The following is a 19,235-nucleotide window of genomic DNA, read 5'->3' as shown; positions in this document are numbered from 1 at the left end:
TTGGGCACTGTGCTGCGGATACAAAGAATGAACAGGTCCTCACCATGTAGTAAAGAGGACAGAAGAGAATTTTGATTCATCAGTGCCGGTGGGCCTTTGGGGCCAAACAGATCTGGGGGTCAGTCCACCTTTCTCCATTCATTAGTTGAGAGAACAGAGTAAGTTCCTTTACTTTCTGAGCCTCAGTTTCCTCACCCATAGAATGGGTCCTCATGAGACTTGGAATGTGGAAGTCCATGAAGCCCTTGGCACAGGGCTGGCACAGAGTCCATACTCATCTAACAATGACAGTCCTTTGCTCAAACTGGCAGGTCCAGGTATACTGTCCTCCAACTTCCTGCGGGACTCCAGGTGTAGCTTGTCAAGCAGCCCCCCCGCCCCAAAGGCCGTCACCTGCAAGAGACCCCCTGTGTATGGGCCTCAGGCTGGCTGAGGCCACATCTGTTCTCTTAGGCTGAAGTCAGATCCAGCTTTGATGAACTGACCTCAAAGTAGACTGGTGGCAAAGGTTAGGGCCCTCACCACCTACCAGCCAATATTTCCCTGCCTTAACCCTGGCTTGAGCAGCTCTGGGCTCTTCCCCCTTGGTGCAGCTCTCAGCTTGGCATGGTGTGGTCAGGCCCGAGCACAAAGTGAGTGAGGAGCCAGGAACAAGGGGCCATTGTTGGCTCGGAGTCGTTTCTGGTTTAAATTAATATGCAGAGCAGGAGGAAATTCAGAGTAAGCGTGGGTCAGGAGCCTGCTAGGGCAGGAGTCAAGGGCTCCCCCACCCACAGCCCTCTCTCTGGCCCTCAAGGGGTCTGTTGTCCCTGTTTGACCCTGCTGGGGGGTCGAGCATGCCAGCTTTATTGCTCTGGGAGCCTGTTTTTCTGGCCAACCCAAAAACACTTTTATTTCTTGCCCACTCTGGTTCTTCATGGCTGGTACGAGGAGGTGCCGGGTCCCTCCCTGGGTGGGATGACAGAGGGGCATTCACGTGGGTCCTTAACACCTTCTCCCAATGTCCTTCAGCCACAATTACCACAGCTGGGCCGTTGGGTCCTGGGAATGGCCTGGTTTTGACTGGGGGGTGGGGTGGGGTGGGGGGTGGGGGCAGCTGTGAGAAAGCCTGGTGGCTGGCTTCTCCCTTTCATTCCACCACCCCAGCCCCAACCCCCCTGGTCTGGCACCTCACAGCCGTAGGCAGCCCCCTACCCTGGGACGTGGCGGTGGCCATGCGGGGTGTGGCTCTCCAGCCCCCCACCACCACCCAGCCCGGGCCTGACGTGCATGACCAGGGGAAGCGTCTGCTTCTGGAGTCTGCGCTTCCTATCCCTGCTGCCTTCTGTTCTCAGCACTGCCATCACCACTGTGCCAGCCAAGGGGCACATGGGGCCGGGGGAGGGTGAGCGCCAGGATGGCTTCTCTCCCTGCCTCTGACATTACTTCCTTCCGGGGGCCTTGGGACTGGAGCCGTTGTCCTGTCCCCCCACTGCTGGAGTCGCTGTTCGTCCTCCGCAAGACAGGTCCAGATGCTGTGCTGACACTTGGAGAGCAGGCCAGCATGATGGGGGGAAGCCAGAGGCAGGACCCCTCGAGAGGGCCACCCTGCTGCCCGAGGACTTCCCCACACTTGTACAACCTCTCTCTCCTCTCCCTTGCTCAGCCGCCTGCCGCCCAGGTGTTCCTGAGCTGGGGATGCCGACCCTGCCCAGTGGATTCTGGAGACAGGAAGCATTCAAGAAGAAGCAGCTGCACGCTCAAGTCTCCCTCTTGCTCTCCCAGCCCATTTGAGAATGCCTCCTTGAGGGGTAGGCTGGCTGCCCACTCCCTAAGCCCTCCTCTCAGGGGTGGGTGTCGAGCAGAGAAGTGGATCCAGAGAGGACCCTGGGGGCTGACTCATTCAGTGCCTGAGAATACCCAGCTTCTCAGCCAACCAAAAGAGGGGTGCGCTCTTCCCAGCTCTGGGGGGCTCCTAGACTCAGGCGGAAGAGCCGGATTTGACCCCAGCTCTACCACTGGATAGCAAGGTGGCCCCAGGTGACCTCTTGGAGTGCTCCCTCTCGAACCCATGTGAATATTAAATGAGATTACAGAGCTGACCGTACCCGGCATATTGCACACTCTCAGTAACCGCTAAGCTCCCTGCAGGGGGAGGCTGCAACTGTATCCTCCTAGAAATCAGAAATCAAAACACCGGTCCCTACGGTGGTCTCACTTTTGATTTTTTTTGAAATCTCTGAGAAAAGGACTTAGTAGAGGAATTGCCAGGGACATCCCTAAGTGGGGGGGCTGAGGCAGATGTGAATGCTGTGAGGGGGCACCTCGCATGGGCTCTGCCAGCCTTCCTCACCACGGGTGCTGCAGACCTCACCGCAGCCCCTCACTGCAGCCCAGCTTCTGCCATGGCATCGAGGGGGTGAGCAGTGGTGGCCCGCGGTAAGGGTCTCACCCCGGGGCACGGCCTGCGCCTACCCTTACAGGCAGGACTGAGCCGTGCTGGCGTCAGGGCCAGGGTGACCCAGAAAACACCAGCCTGAATGACTCGATAAGCGTTATCCCATTCTAAGGCCTCCGAAGGGAACCCACACCAGCAAAGCGGAGGCCCACGGTTTTCCCAAAACAGAGGGAAAAGTAGAGATAAGACACAAGTTTCAGATCTAGGACTCTGACCCAGAAGTTTCCTTAAAAAGCCCCTAATCTCCCTGGCCTCCACATCTCTGCACCCTGAGGGCGAGCGGGGGCCTGTGGCTGTGGTCAAGAGAAACAGCAGTTCTCATGAGAACCATCCTCTAGAAGGAGGCTTGGGGGCTCCAGGTTCTGCCCGCAGAGCTTGGGGATTGCTGGCAGGGACCTTCAGCCGGGGGCCTCTGCTTTCTTCTGCTTTTATCTGATTAGGGGACAGGGAGACTGGCATAAGATTTCATTTGGAAAGAAAGACTGTGTCCTCTGCTTAAAAAAAAAAAAACTCATTGATGACCTTTTGTCTGGTCCAGGCTCCTGTTTTGACAGGTGTGGAAACTGAGCCCAGAGGGAGAAAGTGGCTCCTGAGTCTCCAGTGAGCAGGCAGGACTCTCACCCAGGTTCCCGGGCTCCCAGGAGCTTTCTCCTATTCACTCGGAGCTCAGAGTTGGGTGGAAAAAGAGTTGGGTAATAGAGAAGGAGAAGAAAGGCATGGGGGCTCAGTGGACCCTGACCTACTTTCAAACCTTCCTGCCTGAGGCTGTTAATGTCTTCAGCACGAGGCCTGGGGGGCCCCCTGCGGTGCTCTGCTTGGCCCCCCCCTTCCCCCCCGCCACCGTCCTTCCACTGTGCTGGGAGGACCCTAGCCATACACCTCCTTTCTGTGAGAAGGAGCAGGCAAGAGGCCAAGGGAGGCTGGGTGTTGGTCTGGCCATGAGTTTTATGGGGAAGGAATGGAAGGACATGTGGGTGTGCTCTGCCCACTCTGTCCCTCGGTGGGTTTTGTTTTAGATAAGCAAGATGTTCCCAAAGACTCAAGTGGATTTTCCAGCCGTTTCATGACCAAATATGCCGTGAGAATCACTAGGGGTTGCCAGGGATGTGCCATCAGGATAGTTCTTCTGCCGTGGACAAGCTCTGTGGTTATTTCAGCTTCTCCAGCCTACCTAGAGCCACCAAGCGCCCTCAAGACACCAGCCCCTGGTAGCCAGGCAGAGTGGACCGAGGCTGTGAGGGGAGCAGTGCGTGTTTTGTCCTGTGCTGTCCACCGGCGCGGGCCCCAGGACACGGGAGGACCGTGCCACACCTGGGGCGGGCCTGGAGGCTGGGGTTCCAGAACTGAAAGCCTGCAGCCCCATGCACAGCTGGTCAGTGAGTTGGGCCCAGGCCCCAGGGAGTTCTGGCCTGGACTGCCTGAAAGAGTCCCGATTGCTGTTACCTCCTTGCAGGGGTGGCTGTTAGACTGGGACCCGTTCACGGTCCTCCTCGCCTGGCGTTGTATGTGTGTGGGGGGGTGGTATCTATTCAATGATAAATGAATGCATGAGTCAGTGGGGGAAAATATAGCATCTAGGCTCAGCTCTGCCGTTGGCTGTTCAGTGACTTTGAGCAAAGTGTTCTGTCCCTGGGCCTAATGCAGGCCTTGGACATAGCAGATATTTGGAAAGGATGGATAGATAGATAGAAAAGCGAGACCCATAAATGGGTCTCACTTTCTCATCCTCTGGAGATCTGTGCCCCTCCAATGCACAGGTTTGGGTTAGGAGAAGTACCAGAAGAGGTGAGAACACGCATTAGGGATGCAGGGACTACGGAGCCAGGAATCTTAAGGGAAGTCTTCCATCCTCCTTTCTCACAGGTGCCCTGCAACGTGCCACCTCCCCCCCACCGGTTGGCACAGCCTGCACGAGGGCCCCAATCTCTCTGGGCTCCCCAGCCCTGCTGGCCCTGCTAGTCCTCTCAGCCTGGACTCTCATGCCCATCTTTGGGCTGGGTCTGCTGTGAGCTTCCTTTCTGCAGCCCTCCAGCCTCAGACCCCACCTTGCTCTCCACCACCACCTTGCCCCCCAGCTCTGCTCCTGTGGGGCCTGCCCCATGCTGTGCTCTGGGGCTGAGAAGGAGCATTCTTGGCAGACCTCCTGGCCTCCATCCTCAGCGCAATCCTAGGCTTCTCTCACGCTCCCAGCTCCTGTGCCCGGACTCTCTGGGTAGCCTCGTGGGGCTCTCCCCTCCGCCCCTCGCTCCCAGGCTGTGCACCGCGGTGCCTGTGGCCTTGATCTAGCTGGCTGCACAGAAACCCCCTTTCCTGACTTAGGGTCATTTGGCTAGAGGACAGGGAAAGGGAATCAGGGTTCCCATCTGGGCTGGGGGAGAAGACAGAAGTCATTCCAGTGGGAAAAAGGAGGTCACTCCAGAAAGTGGTAGCAGCATCTCAAAAGTTCTGAGAAAGAACCTTCTTCCTCGTGTTCACAGGCTGGAGGATTTGCCTGGAAGCTATCCCCACCCCCAGCTGTTGTCAAGGCAGCCCTGGTGGCCGTCCCTGCGTCTCCCACCCACACATCTCAGGCTACGTATATTCCCTGTTGACCCTTGTTCCTTCGGTGCTGCTGATGACCACTTTAACCTGATTTTGCCTAAGCCCCAGCTGTGGCTGGGTGCCCAGTCCCAACCAGCCCGGGGATATACCCCTCCCTAGGTAGAACCCGGGACCCTGCATTTCCCCGAGGATGGCCCTTCTCATTCCTCCTGCAGAGAGCCAGGGTTGGGGTGGGGGGAGCGGGAATGAGGGAGGACAGGGCAGTCCACTAGGAATGTTTTTAATTCCAAAGACAGCGACATCTGTTCATGTGGGCCTTTCCGCCCAGGCTCTGTTTATCCAGACAGGGGGCTCTTGCCTGTCCTCAGAGGCGGGTTCTGCCAGGTGTGGCTGGATGGAAGGGATGAACCGAGGGAGGAGGGGATGCAGTCCCTTCCTGGGTGGTCAGGACAGCCTGAGCCTAGCCCATCCAGCAAAGATGTGGAAGGGTCCGCGGTGGGCTGGAGGGACCAGAATTCGGACCTTTGCTTTTGAGGAACTGACTGGGAACATTTGTCTTGCACAACCCCGCATCCCCCTCCCCCCCCCCCCCCCCCCCCCCCCCCCCCGCGCCGGCTGCGGCCTGCTCCTAGACCATTGATTCCAGGAAGGAGTGAGTCAGGCTGAGGGAAGAGAAGGCAAATCTGTGCTGTCCCAGAGAGAGCCCCCAGCCCACAGGGAGCCAGGGAAAGATGAACATCTCAAGGGAAGAGCCTCCCAACTCAGCTACCCATCTGCTCAGGCGCTTATGTCACCATGGAGACCAGTTGGCCAGCTTTCACCCAATCGGAGCTTGCTTTACCCAGACAAGTATTGAGCCTGGGGTTCCTAAGACAGAGAAGCACGGGGCTTTGGGAACAGGATCTGTACTGCCCTCCTTCTCCCACACACCCGGTGGGGGCGGGGCACACCTTGCAATGCATTCCCCCAACCTAAACCCTGTGGTGTATGATCCAGATAGAAGGGAGAGAACCTTAGAAAGCCAGCAAGGGGCCGGGTTTGAAGTTAACCAGCTGGTGGTGCCAAGCGCACTGACATGGTCAGCAATTATAATGACCCCTTACCAGCCAGTTACACAACCAGAAATTGCACGTTAGCCAGAGGAATGCAGAAGAAAGCCAGGGTGGATGGCCTTTTTCCACAGCTCTTAAGGCCCATGCCAACCCCTCCTCCTCCGGGAAGCCTTCCATGGTTCCCTTGGCTAGAAATTTTCTCTCCTTTCTCTCAACTGTCATTGCACTTTATCTGTATGTTCTTATGGCTTAAGACTGGGTTTCTTGAGAGCAAAGATGATGCTTTGTCCATCTGGGTATGCACATGGTAGGTGCCCACTTGCTTTGTGCCAAGTGCATGAATGCTTTTCTGTTTCCTGTTAAGATGTGTTTAAGCCCACGTCTTGCTCTCCTCTTGGGCTGTCAGGCTTTTGATACATGTCTGTGATTCCTCAGCCCCCAGCCAGGGTCAGACACAGAGCCAGGCCCTCAGTGCCTCTTGAATGAAATGAATGAGTTGGAGAAGTGAAGGCTGCAGGAGTGAGCAAAGCCTTCCTGGAGAAAAGGGGTTTTGTGACAGCCAGGGTGAGGAGGCTGCCTGGCCCCTCATGGGACTGGAGGGAGACGCCCTTCAGAGGTAGCACCTGGTGCCCTGAGAGAGGCAGGTGGAGAATAGGTCAGGAAGGGTGGCTCAGGCCTTGGCTGGTCAGGGGACACACGTGTGTCCCTGCCTCTGTGGGTCTCCTTCCCTCCCCCTCAGGGAGTATTTCCAAGGTATTATGGGCTCATTAAGGGCAGCTCTTACTATGATCAGGTCTCGGCTATCTTTGTAGTGAAGCTCCCCTTCGCTCAACAAAACACAGAGGGTCTCTGATGTTAAGCCGCAAGACCTACATATTGGTGGGGATCCAGCAGGAGAATTCCAGATGCCAAGGGCTGGTTCTGTGCCCTGACCCACGGCCCTGGGGTCAACCAAGAAATGTGCCGACCCAGCGCCTTTTCCCGACTCTGAAGAAGCAGCCACACTTGAGCAGGCGTGAGCACCAGCAGCTGTGGAAGAGACCTGTCACTCCCCGGCTGCAGTGGCCTGACCTCAGGCAAGAACTTTACCTCCCTGAGCCCAGAGACATAACCCAAGTCTCACAAAAGTTGTGAGTCTTAAATGCAATCGGATATCTGAAAGCTCTCTGTGTGGGATTTGGTTCATGGATGGTACCGTGAAAATGTTGGTATCCTTCCTTATTCTGAGCCTAGCAATGCGTAACGTGACGTCCCGGGTACCTCTGGGGTTTGTGTACCCTAACCGTCTGGGGTTCAGGCCTCTCTCTTTTCCCCAGACACCAGACTCTAACTGGATGCTTCACTTCTCACTCTGATTAGAATGTTTACCAACTTGAGCATCAAGAGCAAGGTCTTTCTTCTCTATCTTCTGAGCCACACCCAGCCCAGACAGGGTGGCTGGTTGCCCCTTTGCCATTGGATGTCCTCTGCCCCTGGTGGCACAACCTATATTGGGCTTTTCTGGTGAGGTGCACGGGGCCACGGGTTAAAAGTGGCTGGGTGAGAGGCACCTCTTGCTGGGCGTTTGTAACCAGTGTCATTCTTGGCTTTCTGCTCACATCCCTGGAGACAGCCCATAGCGGCCAGGTCCTTCCGGTCCACTGAAGCCCAGGAGCCTGCCCCAACTGGGGATCTTCTTTATTCTTTACATTCCCAAGAGGAGGTTTGTGAGTTCCATTCCACACGTGTCTGGCCCGGTCACCGAACCGGCATGCAGGGAGGGGCCTTGGGGCAGGAGTCGAGAGTAGGGGAGGGGAACTCCATGGCGGCGCGGGTCCTTTGCCTGGGACAAGGGCGGTTGTCCAGGGCCAAAACGCAGCTCCTGCCCCTGCAGACCCCTTCTGGCTTCCTCCCAGGCCTCCCTTAGACATCCCGGGCCACCAGGGAGCAGCCTGGTGGTGAAGGGGTTAACCGGGGATCCAGAGGGGAAGGGACTGGATTGTGTTTAGCTGCTTGTCAAACTTTATTTAGTACTTGGGCTGAGGGTCGGTGAGCGGGAGCCCCAGCCTGCCAAGAGTTAAAACCCGGAGGTTGGGTTTTTTGGAGGGGCAGCCTCCAGTGCCTTCTTTGAGTCACTTCCTTCGGTGGGGGCGGGTCCCCGCGCCGTCTCGGGCAGTCCGTGGCGCACGCACTGGGGAGTCCCTGCGAGCCTAGCTGGGACCAGCAGGCGGAGGAGAGGGGCCCCCGCGGCTGCCACCGGTGCGCTCCTCTGGGAGGCCGTCTCCAAGGAGGGGAGGAGAAAACGGAGCCTCCCACCATGCGCTTCCCTGCCCCGCTCGAGTAAGAGTCGGGCCGGCCTGGGCGCCGAGCACTCCGCACGCTCCCTGGGTCTTCGCCGCTCCCGCCCAGCCCCCAGCGGCCAGGCTGCCCGCACCCTCTCCCGCGTCCCCGGAGCCGGCACCGCAGGCCGGGTGGTAGTCCGGGCCGGGCTCTGCCGCCGCCGGCATGACCGACATTCTGCCTCAGCCCGACTGCAGCCTGAAGGCGGTGTGCGAGCCCCTGGAGCGCTGCTGCCTGGATCCGCTGGAGGAGCCGGGGAGCAGGCGGCCCCCCAACACCGGCGCACGGCTCTGGGGCCGGGTGCGCAGCAAGCTGCTCCGCCAAAAGGTGCTAGCGGTGGGGGGGGGGGGGCGGGGGGCGGGGGGACCCAAGTGGGTGGGAGGGCTGGGGACTGCCGGCAGCTCTGTTTCCCCCACCCTCCCTTGGAGATCCATTCCAGATCCTGCCTGATCATGGAGTCCTAGGACGGAGGCTGGGGTATGTGTGTGGGTCTGCTCTAAGGGGCCTTAATTTGATGATTAATGCTGTTGCCACCCCCACCCCTGACCCCAGCGGCTTTCTCTGCATCTGTCCCCGTCTCAGGAAAAAGGGGACTGTCTCCTGTGGGAGAGGACTGCCCGGCTCCTTTCTGAGTCTATACAGGCAGGAATGCGAGTAGTTTAAGCAAGGGTCTCCTGGGTCTCAGTCACCCCCACCCAGGGTGCCCAGCCCCGACCGAGCCCCCTTCCTGAACCTAGTGGACATTGCTGGCTGCCCCTGTACGAAGTGGGGGGGGGACACTGGCAGAAGCACCCCAACACCACTGGCCATGGAAGACTTCTTTGTGCAGGGTTGCGGGCCTCCTGCCCCACCAGGGAGGAAGGGGAGGGATCGTGTGGAGATGGTGGTGCTGCTGAGGCTGGGGGCTGCAACCTCCAGGGGGCTGCCTCATCGGGGACCACCCAGGCGACGGCTGGCCCCGTGCCAGTGAGGCACCAGTGTGCCAGGGGTTTCCTGACCCAGCAGGCAGCTCAGCCCCCAAGCCGTGCCAGGGCAGACTGCCTGTCCTGCCTGCAGCCCCAGACCTTGATGGGGATGAAAATCTGAGATAGAAGCTGACTGTCCTGCAGCTGGGCAGGCTGCCTTGGGGCTGGCTTCGGGCCCTGGCATCGGGTGTCTGAGGAAGAACCAGGCCTGGCACCTAGAACACAGTAAGCGCTTGATAACTGCAGCCTGAATTCGCCACCCGAGCAAGATGTCGCAGGGGGCCTGTCCTGACTGGCAGGGGGCCGTGTCCATCCCTCAAGGGAGGCTTTGGCTACTCCATGGGGCTGATGGAGATTTGCAAGCTGTCCTGCAGCTCAGAGGAGGGGGGATCCCTCTGTGCAAGTCCTCGGTGCCAGCCAGCACCTGCCAGGAGGAAGCGATCTCGGGCCCGTTGGCTGCTTGTCTCATTTCACCCCCTGCCAGTGGGGCATACTTGTCCTCCCAGAGGTGACATCAGTCCTGTCACCTTCGGCATCTCCAGGGACCTGGCTCGCAGGACCCTGCTGGCCTCAGCTGCTACTGGAACTGCTCTGTGCTGATGCAGCTGTCCGTGCCCAGTGGCACGGAGCCGGCCCTTCCCCGCACCCCCCTCCCCGCCAGCCCCTGCTGAGGCCAGCAGACGCCAGCCCCAGGCTCATTGTCCATTCCCAAACCTCAAGGCTGCCAAGAAACTGACCCCACGGGTTTCCGGCCAGGTACCATACAAGCAGAGCTTTCCAATTTACCTGTCCCTTTGGGGAGGGGCCTGGCAAGTAGGTGACAATTTTTAAACCCCCACATCCCAGACTTTGTGTTCTTTCCCCGTGCATTTGTGGCTGGCACATCCAAGAATCCACTTCAGGAATTCTTTTTTTTTTTTTTTTTTTAAGATTATTTATTTATTTATTTGACAGAGAGAGAGAGAGAGAGCACAAGCTGGGGGAGCTACAGGCAGAGGGAGAGGGAGAAGCAGGCTCCCCGAGGAGCAGGGAACCCGATGCGGGGCTTGATCCCAGGACCCTGGGATCATGACCTGAGCCGAAGGCAGACGCTTAACCGACTGAGCCACCCAGGCGCCCCACTTCAGGAATTCTTGAGCCAGCCGTACCTCCACTGGTCTCTTGCTTCTCCGGGTCTGATGGTGCCCTCTGGGCAAGGGTGGTGGGGCGCCTGGCATCAGTGCAGCTGCAGGGTGGCTCTGGCAGCGGGGTCCCCTACCTCCTGCTGTGTGACACAGTATGTCCGCGTCACAGATTACAAGGGTTTGCATGCTGGCACGTTCATGCGCCCTGCTAGCGGGTGAGCGGGCGGACTTGCGGGCCCAGGCCCGCTGCCCACTTCCCTTCTTTTCCCAACTGCAGTAACCTATTTTTTGTCAGTGCTGCAGGCTCCCTGCCAGCCAGGGGGCTGGGACCAGGCAGCAGCTTAGGTGGCGTGGGGGAAGGGTGCCAGGTACCGCCCAGCCTGGCAGGAGGGGTTGCCCGTGAGCTCCTCCCCAGCTTTGCCCCGAGGATTTGATGCTGTGGATGCCAAGACACCTGTGGCCCTCCTCCCATTTCACTAAAGATTCACTGAAGGCTGCCGGGGGGGTGCGTGTGTGACTCATCTGGGGACCCGATGCTGGGGCGGGAGAAGCTGTTCCGATGGAAGAGTCCTCGTATTAACCTGGGAGGTCCCTGGCCCCAGTGGTCTGCAGTTGCTTGAAGAGGCTCTCCTTCGGGTCTCAGGGAGCTGTGCTTGGGGTGGTTCTTGTCCCCAAGGAGAGTTCTGGGGCTGAAGCCTCCTTCCGGCCTCCGACTTGGCAGTTGGTTTGTTGTGCAAGCATTTAGCTGAGGAGACACGTGGCACTGGGGTTTGCGGGTTCTGCCAGTGCTCTTGGCACTACACATTTCTACTTTCCTTTTCCTTTAGTTTTTATGTTTTAACTGTTTGCTTCAGATCACACTCACAGAGGCTAGGCTCGGTGCCTGCTCTTCCGGCCTTCCCACCTGCTTCTAGATCCTGAGGTTGCACTTGAGAGGCTCAAGGAGGAGTCCCATCCCCCACTCCCTGAAGTATCCCAAGGTTGTAATGGGGTCACTTGGGGAGCCATGGAGAGGCTAGAGGGACTGCCGTGAGGCAGAGGCCAAGCCAGCAGCATTTGGGGTGGGAGTTGCCCGGAGCTGGGGACTCAGGCTGGACTGGCAGGGCCCGGAGGACTGGAGGACAGTGGAGGACAGCTCTTGATGACCTTGTCTCTGCTTGAGGGGTTGCCATGTGGGGCTGAGAATTCCCTGCCTCAAAAGAACTTCTGTCCGGGAGCTAGAGGCCAGCAAGGTGAATGCAAGTGTTCGCTGCTGAACCGCAGTGATGGGGTTTGCTTTCCTCTGGCTCTGGGGACAGTCAGAGGTGTTTCCTGAGGAAGAAGAGGGTGGGAAGCCCCTTTGGGGCCACTTGTCTGGGGAACCTTAGGGCTCGGGAGGGTCCCTTTCTTTGCCATCTTGATTGCAACCGCAGGACGGCTCCTAGCCCCTCCCAGAGTCTGTCATTGAACTTGACCGTTCTTCCTAACAGGTAGGACCAGGTACACAAACCATGTGTACCCCCTCCGCCCCCCCGCCAGGCTCACACAGCCATTCACTGGCTGTTCTAGGCGTTGAGGGTACAAAGGTGCTGGCCTACCAGACATGGATATGTCTTGGGCTCATTAACTTTATTTCATAATCTGGCTCTGGGCATCAGGAAAGATCTTGAAGTAGACATCTGTCCTGCCCTGGCTGCCCGCACTCTGCCCTGCCCCTTTCCCCCTGCCCCGCCCCTGTCTGCTTTATCTGCTGGAGGGAAGGGACCCTTGTCTGTGTCTTAACCATCCACATGCCCACTTGTGCCCCTATAGTGATCCCTCAGCTCCAGGAAAGGGACAGTAGCACCTCTCTCTTGGGTCAGAGACCCCTGCAGCCGGCCCATTTCCCCCTGGGCCTCTGTGAGAGCCAGGACTGTGACCAGGCTGGCTGGAGAGTTGGGAGGGGGAGCAGAGCGACCTCCCTGCATTCCCACAGCCACGAAGCTTCTCCCAGCACTAGCTCACTCCCTAGAGGGAGAGGACCTTATTCCTGGTGCCACATGGGTGGTCTTCTGACTGCCAGTGCCCCTATTTCTCTACCAAGCTGACTCCCAAGAGGCCCGTTTGATTCCACAAAGCAGGAAACCTCAATTTTGAGAACCTGATGGAAGTCACAGAGCCCCCATGCAGATGCAGGGCCACCCATATGCACAAATGGTGTGCCGTTTTAGATAGGGTCACAGATCCCAAGGTAGGAACCCCTACTCTGAGTGCACTTGGCAGGGTGCTATTTCTTTGCTCCTGGGGAGGTTAGAAAAGGCCTTGGCCCTCTCTGACATCTCTGTGGCCCACAGGCGGCTTGGCCAGGCAGCCATGCTGGGCTTGGTGCCCCAGCTTTTAGATGGCCCCAGACCAGGGGGAGCTAAGCCTGCCAACCAAGGTGGTTTCTGAAAGGCTAGCGCTGGGGAAGCCCAGCGTTGCAGTAGTTTCCAGAGGCAGTGAGGCCCCAGGAGGGCAGACATTTTGGAAAGAGCCCAGCAACTTCTGCAGGTGCTGGTTTGGGGGAGTTCCCAGGCATTGATGAGGGAGCACCAGTCTGGAAATGCCCAGCCCTCTGCCGAGTGGCCTTGCTAGCTGCCCAGACTGTCAGGAGCTGGTCGGCAGGTACTGTTTTGGCTTCCTTTTCCCTGGCATGCTGGGGACGGGAAGGGTATGTGTGTTCTGTGTGCTCCCGAGCCCCTAGAGGAACACACATGCCCCCACGTCTGGAACCTGCATGCCCGATCCCCGGGAGGAACCAGAGTCAGTCCAGAATCCCAGCAAGCCTTAGATCAAGGCCTCATTGTCCTTTGTCCCCAGGGTGAGCCGAGAGAGATGGGAGGCCACCATGAGAGCTGCCCTTGGGATTCTTCTGCAGAGAGGCTGGGAGGGCACCGGAACCCCGCGGTGATCTCAGCTCTGCTTTGGCTGAGAGTCTGTGGAACTGATCCCTCAGCCAGGAGCTAGAACCGTCTCTGTCCTGGACAGTGATCCCTGCCAAGGTTGGTGCCTCGGATGGGCCCCGCCCGAGCAGTGACAGCCACAGCCCACCTTTGCCTCACGCGTCTGAAGCCTTCTCCGTGCCCCAGCCTCCTCCTTGGAGCACCCTGCCCCTCGGGCTCATGCGGCGCAGGGTGCTGGAGACTCCGCCAGGCTAGTAGCAGTAAAGAGGCCTTATTTTTCTAACCCCGAGTCTGCTCTCTTTACTGGCTGTGTGACCTTGGGCAAATCTCTTCACCTTTCTAGTTCTCTGGCATCAGTATCATGAAGTTGCTGAACAGGATGATCTCCTAGATCCAGCTCATATGATGATGTTGGCCATGTCTCAAGATTGCTGTTCCTAAGCCTTAAACTCCCAACACGCTGGGAAAGTCTGGGGGGGAGAGGTCACAGGGCTGCCTCTGGGCCAAGGCCAGCCAGTCACTGGACACACGAGAAGAGAGGTGAGCAGGAATGTGGGGCTTCTTGACCCCTGTCCCAAAGGAGCCTCGGTGGGAAGGCTTTGCTCTCTCCATCCCCCACATCCCGTTTCATTCATTTGGTCCCTGAATATTGATGGGCACCTTCCATGTACCGGGCACTCCAGAGGCGGGAGGCAGAGAACCCTTAATCTCATGGAACTTTGTCTACAGAAGGGGTCAGGCAATAAATAAGATCGTTTCAGGCTGGACAAGTGCTGGGGGGAACATAAAATTGGGTAATGGACTAGAGAGTAATGGGGAGGGAGAGGCCATGCTGGAAGAGGTAATTTTGAACTAAGATTTAAGTGACAAGAAGGATTCTGGGGGCGCCTGTTGGTTGGGCGTCCGATTCTTGGTTTCACCTTGGGTCCGGATCTCAGGGTGGTGAGATCGAGCCCTGTGTTGGGCTCCGTGCTTGGTGCAGAGTCTGCTTTAGACTCTCTTTCTCCACCCCTCTGCCCCTCTCCCCGCCCCTGCACGCTCTCTTTCTCTCAAATAAATTAATAATTAAAAAAAAAAAAGATTCTGGAAAGATCCAAGACAGTGCATTCCAGGCAAAGGAACTGGCAAGGTGAAAACCCTGCGGCTGGTGGGGTGGCCGTGGCATCTTCAGAAGCAGAGGCCTCAGGACAGGGGTGCACCCTGGACGGAGCAGACCGTGGCCAGCTGGGATAGGACGTTGCAGGCCCCAGCAAAGAGTTCAGCTTTTAATTTAAGTGCAGCAGGAAGCCACGGGGAGCATAAGCCCAGTTTGAGCGATGCTGTCGCGTTTTGAGCCCTGGCTGAGGACCAGACGTCATTCAGCCCGTGCTGTGCAATAAGCTCTGAGGGGCTATTATTATCTACTCCCTTTCACATGCAGAAACTGAGGCTCCGAGAGTGACCAGAGTGACAGCCAGCAGGCCGCCCCGCTGGGGTGGGGAGCCAGAGCCCTGTGAGGCCCCGGGGCGGCTCCTCAGCTGGATGCTCATGGTTGTCTGGGTGCTCATGGAGCCTGCTGGCGGGGCGGGGTGCCCTGCCTGGGGTGCCTTCCTGTCTGGAGTACCCAGCCCAGCACGCTGTTCAGAGACATGAGCAGTTCCTTCTGGTGCTATCTAGTGAGTGTGGGGCCGGGCAGGAGCCCACCGAGAAGCCCCTCAGAGCGGGCACGGACGGTGGACTCGCGGGGGCCGCTCATTCTCAGGAACAGGCTCTGTGCCCGGACCGCGTTCCTGGCCTGGGCAGGGAGGGCGAGGTCAGCTTCAGAGGAGGACTTGCACAAGGCTCACCGAAGCACTCCCAAGTCCAGAGGGAGGCCGCTGAGCCCACTCTGGTCCCGCAGGCCAGCCCTTAGGCTTCCCGTGGCAATTAGCAGGAAGCTTCCTGCTCAGGACCTCAGCCTTTCACTCCCGACTTGGGAGATGGGGCTGCCCCGGGCTGCAGCCAGAGTGACCCTCCCTTCGTTACCCTGGTGCCCCCAGCGTGGCCCTGAGCTGAGGTGAGGCAGCTTCCGGGCTGTTTGTCTGAGGCCTGGTTCTGGGGTGAAGTGTCCAGGCTCTGAGGAACAGGGAAGGCAGTGGGGGCGTAGGCCGGCCCCGAGGAGGACAGGGCCCCTGGGCTCGGGGAGAGATGTGCCCAGCACTGGGGGGGGCTTCTCCCGAAGCAGCCCAGGTTTGAGTGCTCCCTGCAGCCGTGCCCAGCCCAGGGACTAAAAGTGGGGCAGGCACAGGGCAGACTGGGACTCTGGAATGCTGAGTGCTGGGGAAGGCAGGTCACAGTGGGTGCTATGAGGCTAACCTGGCTTCAATAAAAGCCTCATTCAGAGCTGCTAAACCCTTTCCATATGTGGGCCTCTGAGAACTTCAAAGTCCAGGGGGGCAGGGGGAGGGGAGGCAAGATCCCAGTGCTTTGCCTGCAGAGTCAGCACAAGCCTGTCGTGTGGCTGCCCTGGGAGAGGGTACCTGGCCCTGCAGGGTGAGGGCTGGGGGAGCCCAGCTTGCTTGGCCCTAATGGTGGGGGAGCCAGCCTCTGGGCTGGCAGGAGTTCACCGAGCCTGACCGTGCGCTCCCCCGGCCCAGCTGCTGCCGCCGGAAGCCAGGCTGCAGGCCCTGGCACCCCCCCCCCCCGCCACCCCTGCCTCTCTGGGAGCTTCAGAGCAGCCACGTCGACGGAATCCTCCCGTACCCTTCCCAAGAAGGAGGAGAGGCAGGCCTCGGCCGCTCCCCAGTCCCCCTGTTGCCAGCCCTGCCGTGCCTCTCACGCCTGCGGTCTGTCCCAATGACAGACTGGCTTTGGTGTCCCAAGGGGACCCAGCCCAGAGTATGTGGACACACTTGGGGGAGGGCAGGAAAAGGCTGGCCCAGGACCGCCACCGTGGCCACTGGCCTGGGAACCACAGAACGCCTGGCTCGGGGCCTGCTCTCCACTGCCCGGCACTCAGCCTCTGGCAGGCACCCCCAGGAACACGGCCAGCCATCTCTGCCTTCCCTTCAGTGCCCCGCTCACCTCTGAGGGCCTCGGCTCCAGCAGACTGGATTTATTGCCCTTATTGTTAAAGAAGCACTTCGTTTTTATTAGCCCTAGAAACAGCTCTGGCTTCGAGAGAAGTCCATGCCACCTCCCCGGTCAGGCCCAGGACGCCAGGCCCCGGACTTAGAAAGCCAAGGGAAGGGCCTCGGAGGAGCGACAGAAAGCGGGAAGCCAGGCCCGCGGGGACAGGTCAGGGATCAGTGGGCTCCTCGGGGCCTCAGGCCTGCGCTGGGGAAATGACAGAGTGCGGTGCTGAGGGCAGGGGCCCAGCGCCAAGAGGCTTCTGGGGAGGGAGGGGAAGCGGAGGGCTCGAAGTAACACTCTGAGGACTGCTCTGTGCCTCGCAGCCCAGACGGTGCGGTGCCACCACGGGCCCCATGTGAGGGCGTGTGGGAAGGGGCCGTGGCACAAATCACCAGAAGACTTTGGGGCAAGCTGTGTGCCTGCAGGAGTGCAGTATAGTGGGAAGGCTGTGGCCCCACCATCAGAAGGACCCAGGTTTGACCGTGGGCCGTGTCATCTACTCAGGGGAGTGAGAACAGGGACCCCAAACTGGCTGGTGCCTCTGAAACCCCAGGCACTGGGAGGTGGTCACGAACAGCCCTTGAGCCAGAGGGAAGGAGATGTGCTGGCGACAAACGGGCTGGGAGGAAGGGCTTAGGCCTAAAGGCCCGTAAGGATGTTCCTGCAGGAGCGAGGTGCACCCACCAACCAGAGGATGCCCGGGGGGAGCACAGAGCATCCTCCCCTGCCCTCCTGTCCTCAGATCCTCCCAGTGCCCCCCTCGAGGCCGCTGGGCTTTCCTGTCCTAGGTTCAAGGCTGGGGAAGCAGCTCCCCAACCACCTGCCAGATTCTCTCTGAGAACATGTGTCTCCGTCTCCTTACGTGGGCTCAGGATTTTGTTGCAAATGACCTGGCAGTTCTCTTGCGGACATCAGTCCCCAAGGTCAGCCGTGTCTCCTTGGCAGCCATAACCTGACCGAGTCTAAAGACACAAGCAAACAGAACATAACTGAGCCGCTCCCCGCGGCGGTGTGTGGCCCACCCGGAACTTTCTCTAGGATGTCCTATGGCTCCTTTCTGTCTCTTGCCTGTGCCCCACCTTGGGGGAGCCCCAACCGTGTGTGTCTTACCTGTGGGGTGAAGGAGGGGCCCCCTGGGGGTCTCCCCCAGCCTGGCCCTTCGCAGCCCCATCTCCCTCCCTCCCTCGGGCGATCTGGCATCGCCCCGATACCCGCTGCCCAAGGCCGGGGGGTGGCACCTATCTGCTGGGACTGGAGGGTCAGCGGTCAGGTGTTCTGTCCACGGACATCCTGGGGGCTGGCTCTTCCGCCGCCGGCACTAATCTAATCAGGAAATAGCAGAGTCCACATTTCCCAGGGGTTATAAATAGCCACAGCAGCTCAGGCAGCATCATTTCTCTGGAAAATGTGCCATGTCCCTCTCCACTCCTCACCCTCCCTTCTCTGTATTTAAGTGACATCCTGAAAATAGCCTTGGTTTCTGGAGGCTGCTGGTCTGCTGGGAGACAGAACTTCATGGTCGGGGCACTGAGGGGCTAGGCCGGCCTCCCTCGAGCGCACCAGGGCCGCACCTGCCGAGGAGATCCGGGAGATGGCAGTGGTGGGGACTCACAGTAAAACACAGAAGTGCCACCTGACTCAGCCCTGGCCCCAGACAGGTGGGAGGATGCCAGCCAGCTGCAGAGGGACAGCGTCCTTGCGGCGGGAAGGCCGAGGAGAACCGAAGGCCTGAGGCCTGGAGTTCTCCAAGGAAGGCTTCCTGGAAGAGAAGCAGGCCAAGAACCGGGCCTTAGCAGCAGCATTTGCCTTTCCTGTATCTCACGTGCCCCCAGGAAAATGTAAGGTTGCTGCTCGGCAGCTAGGACGGAAGCAGTGGGGAGGGAAAGAGTGGCAGAATTATACTGGAAGAGGCCCTGATGCCTCCTTTCTAAATAAATACCGGAAAGAGCAGATGCCTTGTCACCGAGAGGCGCAGACACCAGGCAAGGTGCATTACACCTTCTCTTGCTGGGTTAGCAGAGTGGGCGAGTCAGGGACACTCGGTCTTGGACCCCAGCTCTCACTTCCTAGATGTGTGGCATTGAGCAAGTTCCCTAGTCTCGTTAAGCCTCAGTATTCTCGTCCATAAAATGGGAGCATAAAAAGCTAACAGCCCCCCCCCCCCACAACCTTGTTACGCCAATTGAGATTCTGTATGTGAAGGTTTGTCTTCATGCTAGACTCCTGGGAAATGCTCAGAATATGTTAGTTCTGTGATGATTTTCCAGAACCATCCTTTGAGGTGGTATGGATGCCCCGGTGAGGAAGTTGAGGTTGAGGGAAGTTTAAGTGACTTGCCCGAATTCACACAGTTGAGTGGAAGAGCGGACATTTGGACCTAGACAGGCCTGACTGTCGGTCCTTGCTCTTCCCCACTTGGCTGTGCCCAGACACCACTCCAGGACCCAGGGAGGGACCCCCTGGCTCAGTCTGTGGTGGCTGCCAGGAGGTGCCAGGTCCCGGGACGGGCGTTAGGTGCAGGGGCACCTAAGGGGCAGCCTGTGCCACAGACCTGGTGAGGGCTTGGGACAGAAAAATTTCAGGAGAGGGACATTTCAGGGGCTTCCTTTGGGACCCAGTGGGACGCCTGGCCCCAAGGCTTCTGGAGTATTGAGCCTGGGCCACAGCCAGGCTGGTGAGTCCCACGTGCTTCCCTTGGGTGTTGGAGGAGGTGCTGGGGTCTGTCCACACTGCCCTCCCTCGGTCCCCTTCTCAATTCCTCCCCTCATCTGGGCAGGGAACCGACTGTGGGAGGCTGGGCCACATGC

General features: G+C 58.9%; 1 protein-coding gene across 4 annotated transcripts in view; it reads left to right on the top strand.

Moving 5' to 3' along the window:
* The window catches only part of ABR (ABR activator of RhoGEF and GTPase), a 175,248-nt gene that overhangs the window by 144,172 nt on the left and 11,841 nt on the right, over positions 1 to 19,235 (top strand). Inside the window, exon 17 of one of the 4 annotated variants that reach the window (XM_035724557.1) lies at positions 13,256 to 13,598. The exons of 2 other annotated variants lie outside the window; for them this stretch is intronic. In XM_035724557.1, coding sequence (XP_035580450.1) covers positions 13,256 to 13,402 — 147 coding nt within the window. In that variant the 3' untranslated portion in view covers positions 13,403 to 13,598. Of the gene's footprint in view, positions 1 to 1,645; positions 2,044 to 13,255; positions 13,599 to 19,235 lie in introns of those variants that run through there. One more of the 4 variants, XM_035724556.1, reaches the window with a different exon arrangement.

Source organism: Zalophus californianus, chromosome 16, assembly GCF_009762305.2.
Source record: "Zalophus californianus isolate mZalCal1 chromosome 16, mZalCal1.pri.v2, whole genome shotgun sequence".
Classification (NCBI taxonomy): domain Eukaryota; kingdom Metazoa; phylum Chordata; class Mammalia; order Carnivora; family Otariidae; genus Zalophus; species Zalophus californianus.
This window is presented reverse-complemented; position numbering and strand designations above follow the sequence as displayed.